General features: G+C 38.2%; 1 protein-coding gene across 1 annotated transcript in view; it reads right to left on the bottom strand.

Annotated features, from left to right (window-relative positions):
* The window catches only part of LOC306767928 (matrix metalloproteinase-17-like), a gene marked incomplete at its 3' end in the record, with an annotated part of 82,273 nt that overhangs the window by 40,325 nt on the left and 24,811 nt on the right, over positions 1-17,137 (bottom strand). The window contains exons 2-3 of the mRNA XM_079256100.1: positions 15,766-15,898; positions 14,342-14,477 (exon numbers count right to left, since the gene is read on the bottom strand). Of these exons, the coding sequence (XP_079112226.1) occupies positions 14,342-14,477; positions 15,766-15,898 (269 nt within the window). The remainder of the gene's footprint in view (positions 1-14,341; positions 14,478-15,765; positions 15,899-17,137) is intronic.

Raw genomic sequence — 17,137 nt, forward strand, 5'->3', positions numbered from 1 at the left:
GTCTGATCAGTATTCTAAGTACTAAGACTGGCTGTGAATTTCTGCCAACCCTGCCAGCTCCTAAAAAGGGTTTGATGGTTAGTGCTTACACTCCACAAACAACTTAAATTACTATTCAGCTGCGCATGGCAGGGTAGCAGCGTGTTTGTTAATGTGGCATAGGTGTCAGAAAAAGACAATGCTGATGTCAGTTACTATATGTGCCCCCAAGCAAGAATATGTTTTTAATGGACAGCTTAAGAGTTCACATTTAATATCTTTTAGTACATTTTATCAGGTGACACAGGTCTGTAGGTCTCATATATAGACAAGAGGAGATGTGATGAGTTAGAACATAGATAATCTGAAGGATTAAGCAAAAGAAATAGTAAGAAGCTTGATTGCAGAGATATATCTGACAAACTCCCCATGGTTGCATTCTTCCAGCTTGAGTCAGAATCTCTTCGCCAAGAGAAAGATGAGTTCCTTGTTTAAGCCAGGGTACCACAATCAGACGAGTCAGTGATCACAAAGACACATTTCCATCTAAGATAGTCTCCTTTTCCTACCTTCTAATAACGCTCCTCATTAAGCAAGCTTTTTATAAAGTGCTTCTATCACAGACAAGGCGGCAGAAGGTGCATGAGAGAAACAGCGGGAGAAGAGAGTTCCCATTTAATATCGGTGATACATGGGCATGAAGAGAGAGGTGGCAAATTTAAAGCAGGGAAATCTGAATGGAAAATTTATGGACATTCATTTTCTTTTTCCAGAATATTGAGTCATTCCTAATTTACCACGAACAGGAAACGTGCAAAATTAAACAGCATACGAGGCAAAAAAAAAAGAGTTTGTGAAGTTCTATAAAGCTTGAAAGTCAGTATTTGTTGTGCTCACTTTTCTTCAACGCTACTTGAACCCTTTATGACATTTTTTTCCTCTATTTTTTTTATTTAGTCTTCAGCTATAGTTTTTCAGGCTTCTTGAGGGACTTTCTAAAGTTCTTTGTATGTTTTCTACCTTTTGTTGAGTTCTCTGTCAAGATGATCCCACACCACTTCAATAATGTTGAGGTCTAGGCTCTGGGGAGGATTCGGCACTACATAAGGTTTTCCAAGATCTTGTTTTATTTGATGTATCGGAGCCTTTTTCTTCCTGCTTTTCTTACTCAAGAATGGCTTCTAGACAGACAACCTTCAGTTTTCACGAGGCTTCAGTGAACATTAGATGGATCAGTCGAAGGATCACTTGTATTTTTCAGGTCCTGTATCTCTAAAAGTAATTAGTTTCAAATAATGTTGATGTTGGGTGTTTATGAATGTTTTTTTTTCTCACTTGTCCTGGTTTTTTAGTTTGGTTCACACTGTTATGATAGACCAGTTTTTTGGTAAATACGTCATCATCTTCTTGGTAAAAAATAAACAAACAAATAACTATTTCATTTCTGTTTTGTTTAGCCGTGCCCACACGAGGAGAGTTTAAACCTTGTCTTCCTATCGCGGGCGGATGCTGAAGGCTGTGGATCTTCAGGTGGCTCATTCAGCAGTTATCCGCAATTATGAGTAACAGTTTCAAGGACATGATTTCAGAGGCTTGTGGACATGTTCCAGCCCCCAACTGCACAGCCGGTATACAGAAAGAAGCCGCTGTTTGTTCAGGAATTAAATTTGAGATGTTTTTTAAATATTGGTAAAAGCAAAAATGCTTTCCCAAATCCTCAGTGTGCGTCCCACGATGGGCTAAAGAGAGAAACCTCAGAGAGAGACAGTCACTTTGTCCAGATGACTAAAACAAAGTTATGACCAGCATTTATCACCAGGTTCGTAGATTTTATCATTATCTTAAAAGGAAGATGACTTGAATACATGCTGTCATGGCTTAATAAGGATGAAGACATACTTTACTTGTATTGTGTAAAGTATGGAAGAGGATATTTGGGTTAAAAACAGTACTAAAAGCACTATTTTTTCCACTATCGTAGACATTAGTTAATTAATCTAATTATTAATTTAAAAGTGCAGCTGAACATTTGTTACTTAAGCCAACTCAAAAAGTACAAATTACCTTTGACCTCAATATAAGACATTTACCCCACTGAAATGTGCACTTTAAATTCATACAATTACCTGAATTCATACAAATACACTGAATATAACTGACTGAAATAATCACTCTTGTTTTATCTCCTGTGCAGAATGAACAAAATGCTTTAGTTACTGTCCAGTTGTTTCAACTTACTTATAAAAGTTACCCTAATTCCATCATTGGTTTCAAATAATCAAAAATGTAATGAAAAAAAAAAGATAAAAACAGTTAAATGACAAACTAAAATTTAGTCAGATTTCACAATTTGATTATTAAATCCACCTATTGTATGTATGTACAGTATTAGTATATGCAACACTGGTCCTATATATGAATGAATGGATGGATGAAATTTATTAAACCAGACTCAAGTCCTTAAAAGAACTCAGAGAAGACAGAGAAGATACACACATAAAATCATAGAAAGATCACCAAGATCATCTTAAAACATAGATACAACCAGCGCATCCTAAGTCTGGATAAGTACCGAGAGCAACTCTCAGAAGGACTTTAGAGAGATTTATTATATTTGATGCATTGAAACCAAGTAGCTAGTTTAAGCTTCTTCTGGACATCAGCTGTGACCTTCTCCAGCTTTCAAAGTCCCAAACACAGGAATCTCATGTTGCAGAAAGTGAATGATGCAACATTTCAACAGCGTTGAAAATCTCATAGACAGATTGAAGTTGCATTCAAGCATTTTTCATACACACAACTTAATGAATAGAATTCAATTATGTTTAGTCACAGACGGCTAATATAGGACCAAGAGTTAATCTGACTCTTTGGAAGCAAATTAGAAAGAAATGAGGAATATTTTAAGACTTTTGAATAGTGTTGTATATATGCTTGGCTTATGACCATAATATGCTTTTAATTATAAAAGGTAGCGCAAACAAGACATTAGTAATGCCATGGCTGTTTTTAATTAATCTTTGTCCAACCAAAAATTAAATTAACACTGAGAATCGGAGCTTAAAGGTGCGTTCTCAAAATTATGCCAGAGGAGGACAAATGACCAAAATAGCCCAAACAAGCTCCAGCAAACAAGGGCAGTCTGTGCTCGACAACTGCAGAAATGATGACCAGAAAGTGGCTCTTCTTATCACAAAGCGGTGTCAGTGATATGCTACTAAAAATGGAGGTAAGTTCACCTCATTGTGACATCGCTTCAATTTCTTGAAGTTTTAAAAAACTTTATCTCTAATGAAAAGTATTATCATAACCACACTTGTGATTTCCACATGGCCCACTTACATGGAAATGCTTATAAAGTGTACATTTAGCATGAGAGCTTGATCATTTTTTAAACCATTTCAGCTTCAAGCTTCCCAAGATCATTTTGTAAAACTTAAATGTGGCAAGCATGTTTGACAGTAATTAAACTTTACTTTCTAAGTTACTAAATAAAATGTATGGTTCTGACAATGAAGCATGGTGGTGGGAGTGTGGTGATATGGGGCTACAAGCATGACTGCAAAAGGTGGTGGGAATTGTATATTTCAGATGACCCTGATTCATGTGGACATGACAAAATACTGACCGAAAAGAGGAAATATTTGCAAAAATCAACTGAGATTTTTTTTTTTTCATGAAATTCTCTCTGGAGTCATAACATGGAGGACCGAAGCTTCATGGTTGACCAAAAAATGATAGCAGAACCAACCAATTTTAGCTTAGATTTTCTCATAACATCAAGCTATGCGAAGTTTTACATTCTAGGTCATTAAATTCCCGCTGTAGAGAAGCAGCTATTGAAAGTTGGGCGAGGAGGCTAGATGAAAAACCACCTTGCTTACTGCAACTAATATCAGGAAAAACTGATTAAAGAGACTTGGAAATTAGCTGGACAGGCAGAAGGCTGATTAACGTTGACTTCATTTTCCTGACCTACTTAATTCCAAGGCACGATTTCCACCTTCATTTGACAAATGAGTCAGAGCCAACTAGGCTTCGGTGGAGGTGAATGTGCAGCAGCACGCATTCTCAATGTGTGTTAATGTTAGCTGAAGCAGAAAAGACACAGGTGCCCATGTGCACGTTTACACACAATTTCCTATTACATTTCACCTGTTTGACTTTTAATTTCCAGGTACTTCCTCTAAAACTCTCCACGTTCGGAGGATTCAGATGGCGAGAGGCCGAGATGATAGAATAGAGTGATGGCAGGTACAGAGGGAGGGAGAGAAACAGACGAAGAAACCTCTAAGACTCTTGCCGTCCCTCGCCTTCATCGCCTCAGCGGGCTCTTACCTCCTGTGGCTTCACTGCTCCACAGAGACATGAGCTGACATCAAAAGCGATGCTAAAAAAGAACATGCAAACACACAGACTCACACACCTAATATTCACCTCCTGTCCTTTGCTACCCTCCATGGACATTAGCTGATTACCTTGCAAATAGAAAGCTCATATGGCAATGGTGATTCATATGCTCATGCCTTTCTACATTCACACATGTAGTGGAACAAATGCTGAAACACACACATACATGAAAGCATGGCAGAAAACCCATGCTGTTGTATTACCATAAATTGCTCATACTAGACTTGGAAACACACAGGCCATGTCAATCAGGCTGAAGATGAAAGATACTCAATTAAAAGGCTGTGCATGAGTCTGTCCTCTCTCCAAAAACCCTCTCGTCAGTCTTTGTAGTTTCTGCATTTCCTCACTGTATGTCTATCCTGTCTATTGCACACATCAGCTTTCTGATGGTGGTTTGAAAAAAAAAAAAAAACAGCAAAAAAAAGACAACAACAAAAAAACTAAACAAAGCAAAAAAAAAAAAAAAGGCAAGCCCCTAATAATATGACATTAAAGTATTTTTAAAGGTTCAGTCAAGCGATTATAGATAAATGCAGCCTGAAAAGGCAACAGGGAGATGATTAAACATGCATTAAGATGGAGTGGAGTGGGGGGGGAATCAACATACTAATGTGTTTTGGATGATGATATAGATTAATCAATGAAAAATATTAAATAAAAAAAAAAAAAAGAGACATAAGTGTGTACAAGAAGGCCAATGGCTTTGGGAGACTTAATTACCAGGTCAAAAAATTACTACAGACAATTAATTAATTAAAGAAATATCGATGTATTTATCAATATTATATGCAGAATTCTAATATCTGAAGAGTTTTTTTTCAGTGTAATGCTAAAAAAATTTGTTAATCTGCACAGCAGTGTCTGATTATTTCATTTTGCAATGTGAATGCCTCTAAAATGACGTATTAGCTCAGTAAGCATAGTCTCAATTAGGTAACAGTCTCAGTTATTCATTTGGACTCTTCTTTAATACAGTTTCATATTGAGTTTGAACAGTATAATCCTGTTTGGATAAAACGTCTTGAAAAATAAGGCTACGCTTTACCGCATGGCTGAATCGTGAATGATAAGATGTCATAATATGACTGTCTGTTTTTTCCTGTTTTCATTCAGATGCTCTGTAATTCATTAAAAGGGATGTGCATGATCAACATACTGCGCATGAGGCTTTGGATTAACAAACCAAAGGTTTGTGCCTTGAAACTCTGTCTGTCATTTACATCGCATCTATGGCTCTATCAAAAACGGCTTCATTGTTCAGTTCAAACAACTTTTATTTATCCTCAGATAACAAATTGGTTTGACAGTCTTAAAGAGGCATTGTTAACAACAGCATTGACAAGCTGATCACACAAACAGACGAGCAAACAAACTGTCACTGAAGCACAGAGCGATGTGCGATACTTTCTAACTCACTTATGTTTCCTGTACGTTTATTAATGTTACGTCTGCATCAAATGCAAGTCTGTAATTATAAAGCAATTCATCCACCAGAGCACAGTTCAGAGTTCCTTTCTGATTTCTGACATCAGTTCCAACAGCAATATAGCAAGCATGATGGCAAAAAGAGGCAGTGGAGTAGACGGTAATGGTTGGTGGTCTTTGTTCCTTCGGCTGGCTGCACATGAACCATTCAGAGCAAAGCTGCTCCCACAAGTTCCACCGACAACACACAACGGAAACAGAAAATAGGAGCATGTTTTAACAATGCTGTTGAGATCTTTTTTTTTGTCTCTGACAGACAGACCGACCCTGAAAGTCAAAAGACTACCACAATAATGATGAAAATGACATCATATTTCCTCAGGAACATTAAAAGTGGATCCTTTTTAATGTTTCTTTCAATTTTTAGGTTTGATTCAAACAGGGTTCCTGCCTATAAGAGTTCCCAATCTCAACCTTTTTAAGATCAATCAGGCTGCATTGACATGCACAACTCTGTAAAATCAGTGATGATTTTATTTGCTTTTGTAACGTTTAGGTTGAAGTGTTGTCTTAATATTCATATTTCTTTTAATTAAATTCCTTTGCTGTATGTGTAGCATTTGAATAGGCACGAATGACTATAGAAACATTTATTTAAACTTATTTCATTCATGTTCCACCAAATGTGGTTGCAGTAAAGAAGTTGAAAACTGCTTTAGTGACATTTTCTGTAATGTGGTTACTGCTCCTTCTTGACAGTATTAATTAGGATGGAACATTTCCACGTTTTCACTTTGCTCCAGCGATGAGGTAATGGAGACTTAACATTTTTCAAACCTCTCTAATGTGTCTTAAAACCTACTAACTCCAAGTTTATTAATTTAGCCTCATGGTTGTAGGGCTGGTGCTGTGGAAAATATACAACAGTAAAACAGTAACCTCAAACACACAATTTATTGCACATGAACCATTTGAAACCATTTGAGTGGTTGAAGGCATCCTGTGATTTGGGTTGGGGTGCTGAAGCTTTAACCCAATGCAGAGAGTTGAAGAGGAGTGGATTTTCATATGCAGGCAAAACATGCATCTACTCATTGTCTTTGTCTGGATTTTTTCCCTTTATTGTAAATGTCAGATTGAGAATGTGCAATTAACATTTGTAACTGCGCAGTATATCATTACTGATCCGGTGACCCCGTGGATTGATGAAGATGACAATATTTACATCACACAAGCTTTGAGCGGAAATGGACACAGCTGCCACGAATTTGCCTTCATTAGTCGTGTCCTTTTTGATTTTCTGTGAATATCTTTAGATCTTATCATGTACAGTAGGTCAGAATGCCATGTTTTGTTTCTCTGTCTGAATAACCTAAAAAAAGAAAAAAGATCCCTTTGTCGTAAACAACAGAAACTAGAATACAAGGCTACAGGATGAAGAAAAAATAAAACCTGTTATCATGTTGTGATATATCTGAACATTACTGCTAATAGCCTTTGTGTTATGACTGTTTAGCCTTGAATGACTGAAACGATGCCTTCACTGACAGATGTTGTATTTCTAAATGTTTATTGTGAGTTATGGCCATTGTTTAGTACTCTGATGGATTCCTGCTGCTAAGTTACGACTACCCTTAACACTTCCAACACCGACAGCCTTTAACTTTAAATATGTCTCTAGAGTTTTAAATATCCCCCACTGGTTTTGAAGTTATGGTTTCACAAAAAAAAACAAAAAAAAAAACGGGTAATGCCAATGCAGTCATGAAACGCTGCAAATTGTGGTGGTATGAACCTACACCTGAGGATTTTCAAGGCTACACTTGTTGTTTATTTACTTGACTAAAAAGATAATAGTCCAACTCTATGGTGATGGATGGGTATACACATGAGTGCTGCTGTGTAACCCAGCATTTATTCAATAAAGACAAACTTTTTTATTACTTGTATGTACTTAAAAACACAAGATAGAATCAACTTATTCATGTTTGCTTTACTCTTTCTTTTTTAAATTCTCCTCATTCTCCCAGTCTTTGTTCCCCCATGCTCAGCTCGCTTCACCTGTCTGTACGAGTTATCATTTGGCTTGCTAATGACTGCCAGGCTGTCTGCTGTGATAATGGGCTAACAATATGAGGTAATGGGCTAACAGTGAGCCATTACACAACCTGGCTGTTAAAGTCTGTGACATACTTGGGCAAATGCACAGCGCTGTATCACTGTCTGCGCTGGAGAAAAAGGGAAAAGGCAAGCGGGAGTTAAATTGGGATTAAGGGGCTCAGCCTTGGCCAAAACGCTCTTAGACAACATCACAAAAAAAAAAAAAAGAAAAAAAGAAAAAAGAATGCTACCAAGGAAACAGACATTGCTTGAATACAGGTCCCTAAAATGAATAGCTACTCAGCCTAGCCACTTATTCCTTCTTCCTTTTAGTGGAAGAACTGACACTCACCACTCGACAGATACTCTGCACGTATTCAGAACATAATGATGTGAATGACGTGCGAACAAGCAGAGAGCAGTGAAGTCAGTCAGCATCTTGTCAGTCTTGCAGTAGCAAGCTAAATCAGTAAAGACCGGTTGAAGCATTGCTTCTTACTGTAAATAAATGTGATATTTTAATCATGCAGTCACAGATTATGGTTCAGACGTTAGCTTGATTAGGGACTCCCATTACGCATCTCATTTCACAGGAAGTGATGTGGATCATGGAAGCTTCTGTCTCTGTGGGTACCTGAATGAAAGTCGTAGCTCCACTAAAGCGCTGAAAACCTCCGGAGACTGATGTTGCGTCCTCACCCGGAAGGACAAGTGCGATGGTAGCTAGTGGAAACACAAGTTCTCTGTGTTCGTTGATTCTACAATAACTATGTTTTAGAGCTGCTAACAGTGTTTTTGCTCTCTTACAGACCTAAATATAACATGTTTTCTTGTTAAGATTCTACTCAGACCAAAATAACCAGACAGTACAGCCCAAAAAGAGCAGGACTGATGAGTATCTGAGCCCTGTTACACTTGGCATTGCAGTCCAAGCATGATTTATTATTAATCTAATTAGTGTCGGTTTTCTCTTCATTATGTCAGTACTGATCGCACCAAGGTTGGAGGTCCTACTTATTATGAAAAGGCGACAGAATATCCATCAGCTATATTGTTATATTATAAACCAAAAAGAAAGTTTGATAAGGTTTTTAATAAATGTACAAACTGTGATGGTGCAGTTTTTTTGTCTTGTAGGCTGTTCTGAGGATGAAAAGAAAGACGACCAAGTCAAATGTCATTAAAATTAGCAGCACATGCTTTCTTGGAAATCAAGAATAAGGCTACTGAACTCCAACCAAATAACTATACATACCAAGAACAAGCAGTGTAATGGTAATGATATGAGAATTCATGCTGTGAAGTGATGTGTTTTTGAAAGCAATGGCTGCAAGCAAGTGCTGCATGCTCCAGCTGTGCCAAACATTAGCTATCCTGGCAACTGCCAAAAGGACATAAGTAAAGCAGAGACTTTAGAGACCCCCCATCAGAGCCACGGACAGCTTGGAAGTGTACTGAAGGTAATCTGAGTGTAATTTTTTAGACTAATATTGTGTTCCCTGAATGTTTAATAACTGGGACACGACAGAGAGGACATGGTGGTTTCAAAATATAATTACCTCCTACACCATCGGTGAGTTCACATGAAATAGGTTGTCAGAAACAGCAACAAGAAAGCAGACAAGATGATTTAGCATTACTTTTGAGACAGAATATTAATGATAAAGAAAACAGTGTGATGGTCCTGATGGACAGGTGACCTGTCCAGGGTGTACCCTGCCTCTCGCCTCATGGTTGCTGGGTTAGTCTCCAGCTTTCTGACCCTGGATTGGACTAAGCAGTGTAGAAAATGAATTAATAGATGAAAACAGTGTGAGGCATTGCCAACTATCCATCTTTGTGGACCATAAAGGACATGATGAGACCCCATCTGTATTTTTACAAGCTGTTAATACTCTCATTGTTTATCACATTGTTCAGAAAAATAACCCAGTAATAACATTTGCTACTAACATTGTTGGTACAGTTGTCTTATAAAAACCATCATTTACTAATATCTCTGAGCATCTTCTTATGCATTTAAAAAGACGCCCTACAAAGTCTTGAAATGTTATTTCTTCATTTTTTGCTTTAAGACTTTCTTTAATTAATTTCAAGTGGTCTTCACTAGTATTTCTCCAGACTTTCTATAGGTCTATTAAAGGTTTCTTTGGATATTTTATTCCTTTCTGATGAGATACAAAACACATGATGACCAGTGCTATGTCCACACGTAAACAGCTTATCAAACAGTCCATGTAAAATTGTATCTTTTTGGAAATACTTGCAGCCTTTTTACCAATACACATGATTTCTTCTCATCTTTTTCATTCTCACTCAAAAAATGCCAAAGATAGCAAAGTGCAAAAAGCATTTCATGGACATAAATAACAAGGTGACTGTCGAAAAGGCATTAGCCGTAAACATTTAAGAGAATGGGCACTGCACGCTTCATCAGATAGGATGTCCAAGGAATGATGGCTGTCAAGAAGCCATTCGTGAAGAGAAACGAGGAAAGCCTGACAAAAGCCGGCCTGTGTTACAAAGCGGGATCAACATACATACCCAAGATATCCTGCCGTTTCCTGGATTTATTTACCTGGACTTTGGCAATCCTGATAAGGGTAATAAGAAGCTGGTTATTAAGCCAGCGTTCCCATTTTCATCAGTTCAAATAAAAAGGGTGGAGTCTGCACCATTTGACCAATCACAAACACGGGAAAGCTCAACAGACCAGCCTACTTTAGCATCGTGGGGGCAGACCAATATTCCTCAAAAATTTGACGAATTCAATCATGTCATCAAGGCAAAAAGTGACACTGTTGCCACAGTAACAGTCATGAAGTAATGCTGGCAGAAAATGGCTGACTCTGGTGATGCATAAATTTGTGGGATTATACTATAATCTCATTTGTCCATTTGTATTGTTCATAGGACAATACAAATGGACTGCATCCGATCCCTCAATTTCACTTTATTACAACACAGACATGTCAGACTGAGCGCCCTTCCTTTCCTTAATATCTTCTATTCTGTCCTTTTGATGCTTAGCAGCCCCCCCCACCCCACATGTGAGCTTGCTTAAATATTCATCATGACAGCACAGGTAGTTGCACGTACTATAAATTCATGGTTCTGCAGTTATGTCATGTGTAACAATCCTTATTAACCTGATTATTTAGCTCGCTGGTGGAGCTAAAGGGACTTGTGAACAAATCAAGAACAAATACAAACACATACTTCAGTGACAAGGTTTTATATCTTCATATGAAGGATGGATCCGTCTTTAAAAATTCTTGTTCTCTTTATTTATAACAACCAAATCAGGTGGTTATGCTTTTTACTCTTTTTTTTGTTTTGTTTTGTTTTTGTTTTAATTCAGAACTTAACCTGCTCTGGATCACGTTAACAGTTCAAGGTAAGTTCATAAGTTACCATGGTAACTTACCATGGTAAGAAGGGAACCATGAGATGTAGAGTGGTTAACGCCTTAGAGTTACCTCGACAACAGGCAACCCAGCTTTGTAGAATAGGCCTCAGGTCTTATGTAGTGAGGACTGCTCTTCTGAGCTTTGACTTCAACATTACTGAAGCAGAGTACGGGATCAATTTGACAAAGAACTGAACAGCTGAAAAAATCCAAAGAAGTTCAAGGATCCTTAATGGAGCCTGTGGAACTTTTCCTTAAGACTTTTCCTGAAGTCGTAGAGGTTTCAGACCAGACTATTGTATAAAATACTAGCTTTCAAGTTTACTACGCCTGAACAAACTCTGTTTTTCCTCCATTGACTACTCTGGCATTTACTGTATATCTGCACATTTCCTGAGTTCTCAGTTTATTTTAAAATATGAAAATAGCTCAGGGCTTTTACAGAGAACTCTAGTCATTGGTATATATATATATATTGTTCTTGGCTTGGACAGTTCTTAATAACATTAATCCATAAAACTAGGGTTTATCCTAATTTATTCCACAGTGTGTGCAGGGCTGATGAATGTTCTGCACGATACGTGTGATTAATAAAACATCAATAAGCAACTTTTTCATAGTGTCTGTTCTAATTCCTACTCCGCTACAATATGTATCATGCATACTTATATTTTGTGTGATCTCACAGATGTGGTGGATCGCTACAGTTACATTGAATAGAATAGGTTACACCTGACTCATTAACATCGCTCCACTTTAATTTATTTTCAGTCCGTTCTGTCAGCCTTGTTATATTCGCCCATATATTCTGTTGAGGCAGAATACTGTTTAATATTACATCATAAAAGCAAGTATCGAGGGAGTGACTATGCAAGGGCTATAATATCCACTGAAAACAGAAGAAAACCATCCAGACAGACTTAAATTGAAGTCTAATCTAGGCGTGTAATATCTGTGTTTTGTCATGATGCTTTACTTAACAAATCTGTGGATTTGAATCTTAAACCTGACCAGTTTGCACAGTCATACAAATATTGGTGCTGTGAATACAAAGGCGTTTCACTGGACTGAAGACACACACGGCTGTCTTATTTTAGTGCAGAGCTAGTTGACAGCAGAGCAGTGTGATTGGCAGCAGCACAAAGAAGAAAATGAAAGTTAAAGCCCACCAGACAGTGGTGCATACACACAGCTGAAAGAATATATACTTTATCTTTGTGTGTGATGGTTTTTATTATTTCCCAATTCACATGTGTATTTCACCGTGTATACACACACACATCCTGGCCCACACAAGAGCTTAAGGCTGCTCGGTGTTATTAACCCTGATAATGTGTTTAACCATCAAATAACTGAGCGTGTGTGTTATTTACCTCCGTCTTCTCCCACTGTCTAATTCTACCCTTTGGATTCTCAGATATTCACAGATTATCGTTTTATCTCTCAGAGGCAACCTTCCTTGATGAATGCTATTAAAAATCTAGTTTCGTACAGTCACTGGCTATTGATTAGTTGTCAAACACCACTTCTAATTTGAGCTGGTCAGAAGGCAGATGTGGCAAATTACCGAAACGGCAAAGAGGGAAAGACAAGAAGAGGCTCTTTTGTTGAGACTGCCTGGAAGGTCAAAGATAACTCTCCTTCCAGAAGCATACTGAAGCATTTTTTTGTTTACCAATCAACATTTTCTAAACCCTGCTCCCTGCAGCTGCTCAAGTGAGGCTGCACAATAATAGACAAGCAGGCCTTGGCTGCAGCTTAGCTCGGCCCACTGGGGTTTAAGTTGTAGCTGGTTGTAAGGCTTCATGTTAAACAAATAATCTCTCAAATAAAGCATGTGCCTGCAAACAAATGCATATTTGGTTTCTCTGGATGCTCTGGCTTCCTCTCACAGCCCATGAGCCTCCATGTCGGTTAATTAGTGATTATAAAACGACTGTGTGTGTGCATGAGGGACTGCATGGTTGTAATTCTCTCTACGTTAGCGCTGCGATTGACTGCCAACCTGTCCAAAGAGTAACCACCTGTCGCCTAGATGTAGTCCCAACAACACGATCAAGAGGATGGATGCAGCTTTGAATGAATTCATGGTGTTTCAAAGCATTATTAGAAATCTTTTAAATGACTCCCTGCAGTCACCGTAAATAAGCACACACACACACACACACACACACACACACACACACACACACTTTGCTTTTGGCCAACATGGCTTATATGCACCAAACAAATTTTCTCTTTAAATTATACAAATGAACAGCTGTATTAACTTCTTATGACCGGGCTTTTTTTATTTGGCTGCAAAGCATTTGGTTTGGAACTAAGTACTGCGATGGCAACAGAGACAACAGAGTGTTGCAGGGGCTTCTGCAGTTTTAACTCCACTTTTTTTTCCTCTCTTGTAACTCTGGGTCACTCTTTGAATCCACTATAATTAGGAAATCAGTTTAAGATAAACCAGTGTTGTATCGACATTAGGGTAGAATTTCTTTAATTAAAGTAGCTGCATGCTTAGGCCACTTAGTGTCGTGTCAGTTCCTATAATGAATGCATATTGAATCTTTTCATGAACCTTCGGTACCTTTGCTGCAATTCAGAAGGAATGCTCCATTTGAAAAATTTAATGAGGAATCCTGAGGGGAGGTATCTGTACATCTGAGAAGAAAAGCTTGTTTGCTGTTTACCGCAGGTCTCTGTGGTCTGAATGCTACAGCTAAGAAATGTATTTCCTCTCAGCCAGAACTGATAAAGAGAACGGAAGAGTTCTTTAAACTTATCGATCAAAAGCTGAGCAGATGTGGGCGAAATGTTCAGTTTGAACTTTTTATTGATGATGCATTGGGCAGATATAACATGCTGGACTGAATCTGGATAAAGCTGGAGCTGAAATTGTGTGTAAAACACATATTTGTATGAATATCATTTTTGACTATGTATGCTAATTACTGCTCCCCTGTGTTGTTAATAAGTGTGTCTTATAAAAAATAATACCACTCATACACTGCTGTTTCCTACCTCCAGGACAGATGTCTCTTATTCCATTTGCTCTGAGGAGTCAGACTCCGTTTCCGGCGCCCCGCTGTCCCCTCCACTTGAGTCACATCTGGCAATGAACATCTGGGTGTTTTCATCAGGCCTAGAGTGGCTTGATCTAAGTAAGAGAAGAGATTTGATGAAAAGAAGAATCTGTTGCAAACCCCTTTTCAGCGCAAAAACATCTTCAAACATCATTGACTACAGTCCAAAAATACTACAAAGACTTCCACTGAAAGGATATTATTATTTTTCCATCTTCCACCAGTGGACATTATAATCCCTCTGTGGACCAAGTGCACATGGAAATGTCCAGCTTGTCCATCGTGTTCAAACTTCAAACATCATTTTACATAAACACCAACAGATTCTTCATATTTTTTTCATGTTAAACAGACAGAAATTCCTGCTTTTTCTGACAGAATATTCAGGCCAAACACAAGCAATGTGAAAGAAAACATCTCCTCACTGCCGAGACACCTGAGTCTGTTAAAAAGCCAAACATCCTTTTTTATGTTTGGGCACCACACGTGCAAGAGTTTCAGATAGATCACAAAAGAAATTTTTTAATTAAAATATGCTTTGTAGTTGTTTGTAGCTGTAGCATCGAATACAATCCTTCACTGGAGGTCAGCTGCCTGTTTCTCAAGAGGTGACTTGGTCACCTGAGCCAAAAACACCAGCTGAGCAGTCAAATCCTTAAAAAAAAAAGAAAAAAAAAAAAAAAAGAAATTTGAAATTTTCAAACTCCACCATCTCTGAAGTTGCAAACAAAAGCAAACTGTCCTCATTTTCAATCTTCCATACCTGTGGGAGCAAATGTTAAAGATAGAAATGTGCACAGTATCTCCTCACCGTATGAACCAGCTGAAAAAGTAATAAAACATCTCCACTGTATTGGAAGAGACCTCATAATGTTCTTCACAACTCTGGACAGCTATCATGGCCTCGAGTTTATTTTAGAGGTTCCTTAAATATCCACAGATGTGGAGTTCCAATATGGTCTCTGTCAGTCTTATGAATCCAACAAGCTGCAAGGACAGAGGTATAAAATGCTGAAAGACTGGTCTAGTCTTGTCCTTCTTGCTTCAAGAGGCAAAAAGGAGAATCTTTTCTGCATCAAAGAACCTTCCACCATAATGATAAAGGATCCTCTGGACATCATCCTGGACACAATCCCAAGCCTTGGATTCCCTTTGCTACCAGTAAAAAGAGCACAGATTAATGTTTCAAGTGTTTTGTGCTCCAAAAAAAGTCCAACAAAAGGGTGTGTTAATCCATATTTCTAAGATTTTGCTCAGATTATCAGTGTTTTTATCTTTTGTTTTTTTGTCTGGGTTGTTTTTTCATAATTGTCTTTTCAATATATTTCTTCTGCATCTGTTATAAAACAAACAGGCACATACCCAACACTCCCGTCTCCTTCAGCCCTCCAAACTTCTGCATGGCTTTGATGGCCTTGGCCAGAGCCTCCTTGGTCTGAAGCTGTCCGGTCACTGGGTCAGGGGGTGGGAGGTAGCCAAACTTACTCAGCCAGTCCTGCAGGGGAATCAGTAGACACAGAGTTCAGCACAGTTCATTCCAGGCACTTCAAGGACTCCAAGTATTCTAAAGCTGCAAAGAAGGTCTGACATCTGTTCATGTTTACGCTCTGTGGACACTGTGTTTCCATGTGCACACACATTCATTTAGCTTCTTTTGTCAAGTTTCTATTGTCGTATTTGTTGCAACAAAATGATAGTGAGGTCATGGAAATGGCCCTGGATTGGTCTTTATTGTCCTCGCTATTTTCTTCTTCTACCTTTGCAGTTATGTAAGAGCTGTACTTGTAGGATGTTCTGTCTGCAGAATATGTAATACACATGTAACAAAACCGCAATATGTAAAAGCCATGTGTTTATAAAAGGCAACCAGATTTGTATTGACATCAGTGAAGTTCCTGCCAATCAGAGATGGATGTATTGATTGGTTTTGTAACTTATATGATTAGACCGATTAAGGCATTCGAGCTACAGCTGCACCATTGTCCTTCCTTTCCTTCTGTCTCCCTTTCTTCTTTCAACTCGATCCTGACTTTGTCTTGTTTCTCCATTTTCATTTTACTCCACTCTCCTACAGCCTCCTCCTCTATCTTAATCTGACAGCTAATAAGAGACGGCAGATTTTAAATAGGTTTTTGATTAGCACTCATCAGAAGTGAGTGACGGCGATCGATAGCAAGGCAACCCTTCTGTACTGACAACACTGGGAAAATCCCATTTACTCAATGACTTGAGCTTTAGTGAAGCACTATGCTGCCTGATCATTTGCCTCCCTTATGCCCAGCTTTGCTTCACCATCCATCCTGAGCTTCCTGAGAAGAAGTTGTACTGGGACTAAATGGATCCTTAGTAACATCGGGGAAAATGAGGAATAATAATTTTCTGAGAGAATGTGGTGCTAACAGCGAGTAGGAGAGATCAGGGAATTTCAGAGTTCAATTGACTCTATGAATCATATAAGAATATAAAAGATAACAGGACTCTCTCCTTATTAAAAAAAACAATAGAAAAAGGCAAGTCTGTTTTGGTAGTAAGTGACCAATTTCAGGCTCTAAAGAAAGTGAACTACCAGCTGCAAGACAGGAATGGAGACACATAAGACAACCTAAGACAAGTAGCTACTCCTTTCAATTAAACTGATTGTAGCTACTCTGTAGTTTAACATCAGCCGCAGATGTGGAAAAGTGACAATACTAATAAAGTTCCAGTATTTATTGGTAAATCAAATTAAAAAAAA

The sequence above is a fragment of the Telmatherina bonti genome (assembly GCF_933228915.1).
Source record: "Telmatherina bonti genome assembly, chromosome: 17".
Classification (NCBI taxonomy): Eukaryota; Metazoa; Chordata; class Actinopteri; order Atheriniformes; family Telmatherinidae; genus Telmatherina; species Telmatherina bonti.